This window comes from Salminus brasiliensis, chromosome 21 (genome assembly GCF_030463535.1).
Source record: "Salminus brasiliensis chromosome 21, fSalBra1.hap2, whole genome shotgun sequence".
NCBI classification, from domain to species: domain Eukaryota; kingdom Metazoa; phylum Chordata; class Actinopteri; order Characiformes; family Bryconidae; genus Salminus; species Salminus brasiliensis.
The window spans coordinates 3284662-3286705 of record NC_132898.1 but is presented as its reverse complement, the minus strand read 5'-3'; the positions used below and the strand labels follow the sequence as shown (position 1 = coordinate 3286705).

At 39.7% G+C, this 2044-nt stretch overlaps 1 protein-coding gene across 1 annotated transcript in view; it reads right to left on the bottom strand.

Moving 5' to 3' along the window:
- Positions 1-200: 200 nt before the first annotated feature.
- lsm3 (LSM3 homolog, U6 small nuclear RNA and mRNA degradation associated) overlaps positions 201-2044 on the bottom strand; it is a 4957-nt gene continuing 3113 nt past the window's right edge. Inside the window, exon 4 of the mRNA XM_072666179.1 lies at positions 201-575. Coding sequence (XP_072522280.1) covers positions 495-575 — 81 coding nt within the window. The 3' untranslated portion in view covers positions 201-494. The remainder of the gene's footprint in view (positions 576-2044) is intronic.

Below are 2044 nucleotides of genomic sequence, written 5' to 3'. Positions count from 1 at the left end.
CTACTGTCACACACCGAATTCAGGTAATGAAGGACTCTGAGATTTCTGAATAGTACAGGCGGGTGTGTCAGATTGAAACAGGGTGGTAGAGAGGATCTCCAAGAGCAGGAGTGGGCATCTCTGCACAGGACATTGTAAAACCAGGAATTTGTTTAGAGATATTTTGGAATTGGAAAATTGATCAAGAATAATAAGGTGCATAAATGATCAAACCCACGTTATTTTTTTTATTGCGTTTCTGAAAATACCAAATTACTGTTCAGCGAATTCCCATAACTGAAATGTACAAAATTCACCACCTAGCAACAACCTAAAAATTCGGTATGCTAAGCATCAACAGGACTTTTCAACTAAAGAAATAAAAAAAAGGAAAAAAAAAAAACAATAATAAAGTCACAACACTGTGATCTACCAAAACACAACACATGTAGGTCTATCCTGAACACAATTTACAGAGTTGGGGTGGGGTAGTTGTGGGGTGGGTTCCACTTGTTTTACCCAACTCTCAATGGAGGTGCAACCAGTACTACACCATCACCACGGACAAACAGCATCGGGATGTTCCTCTTCGTGGACTGCGAAAACAAGAGGTGACCGTATTACAAAGATCAGAAGGGCGACATGAGATGGGTGCGGCCTCTTTTTATAAGTCTAATTAAAAACATGCATTTCCACAATAGTGACTTCAGAGGAGGCAAAAATGCTCTTTATTTTAAATGGAAGTTAATGTAAAATAAGAGTTTATTCAAACAAATTTTGATGATTTCTATTGGTCTATCTATCTAGACATATTTACACAGTGTACAGAGCAGCTGTACAAGTTCAAAAACACATTCCCCTCATTTGAGCACAACTACTATTTAAAAAGACAATCTGCAAAACATGCTGTAGCTGTAATGGCTGTAGCACACTGGAGCTGAACACACTTCTATTTAGTGGTAAGATAAATAAAAGGAAAATTAGTCTGTCAGTGTGCATTCTGTGGAAAGATAACAGGGTGGTAAATAGACCTTTTCAAAGAGATCAACATTTTTCGTCCCAACTAAAGACACATACTAACTAGCTCTACGTCAACAAGTTAAATTACTCAATAAATACACTTTATATCTCCTTTAAGATGAAATCTGGGCAAATAAAACAAAATAATGTCTAAAAGAGGCTCAAGGTTTCAGTGACCAGAGGGTGAATTCAAATGGAAAACATGCAACTAAACTACCCGGACAGACCCATCAGGACCCCCCCCCCCACCCCCACACACACACACACACACACACACACACACACACACACACACACACACACACACATATATCCTATTCATCCTAGTTCACAACTGTTAATAGACATTAAACATACACACCAATGCAGACTGTATACGCCAGCGGCGTCTTCAATTCCCCCCCCAAATACGTGAGCGGTCTTGTGACCAACTAATCTGATAATTGAGCACTAATGTTTATAGACCGTGCATGTAAACATCAGCCACTGTTCATGTGACTCCTCTACAAAACAAAGCTCCTGACTGTGGATTTAAGGAGTGAGATATTCTGGGTTGACGATGTTTTCCTTGTAAACACGTTCCAAGAGAAAATCTAACACTGCTCGGGCCTCGGGTAAGAGAGGGTTTTACTGCTTAGTCATTTAATTACTGATTAATAATAATAACAACATAATATTTCTATAACTAAAATAAATATGCTGCTGGAGCTGATGATAATTTGCTAGATCTTTAATATTCACCAGTCAAGGATCACCACTAGGTCACTAGGCCTCCAAAAGCGCATTTCTTTGACTGAATTCAGCTCCTATATGGTGCAAACACTGCATGCACGGGTGTTCAGCTGGGTACACACAGCTTGTATAGGCTGCAGGGAAAAGCACTGCCAATAGAACAGGATGCCCTGAAGAGGCTGTACATGAGGTGTGCCAAGTGTAAGTGTGAGGGGTATAACGTCCCCCAGCAGTGTCCATATGATATCAGTAGATATTAACAAGTAAGGCATGTCCACATAGCTTAGTTTGTGGGCTACATAATTAATATCCA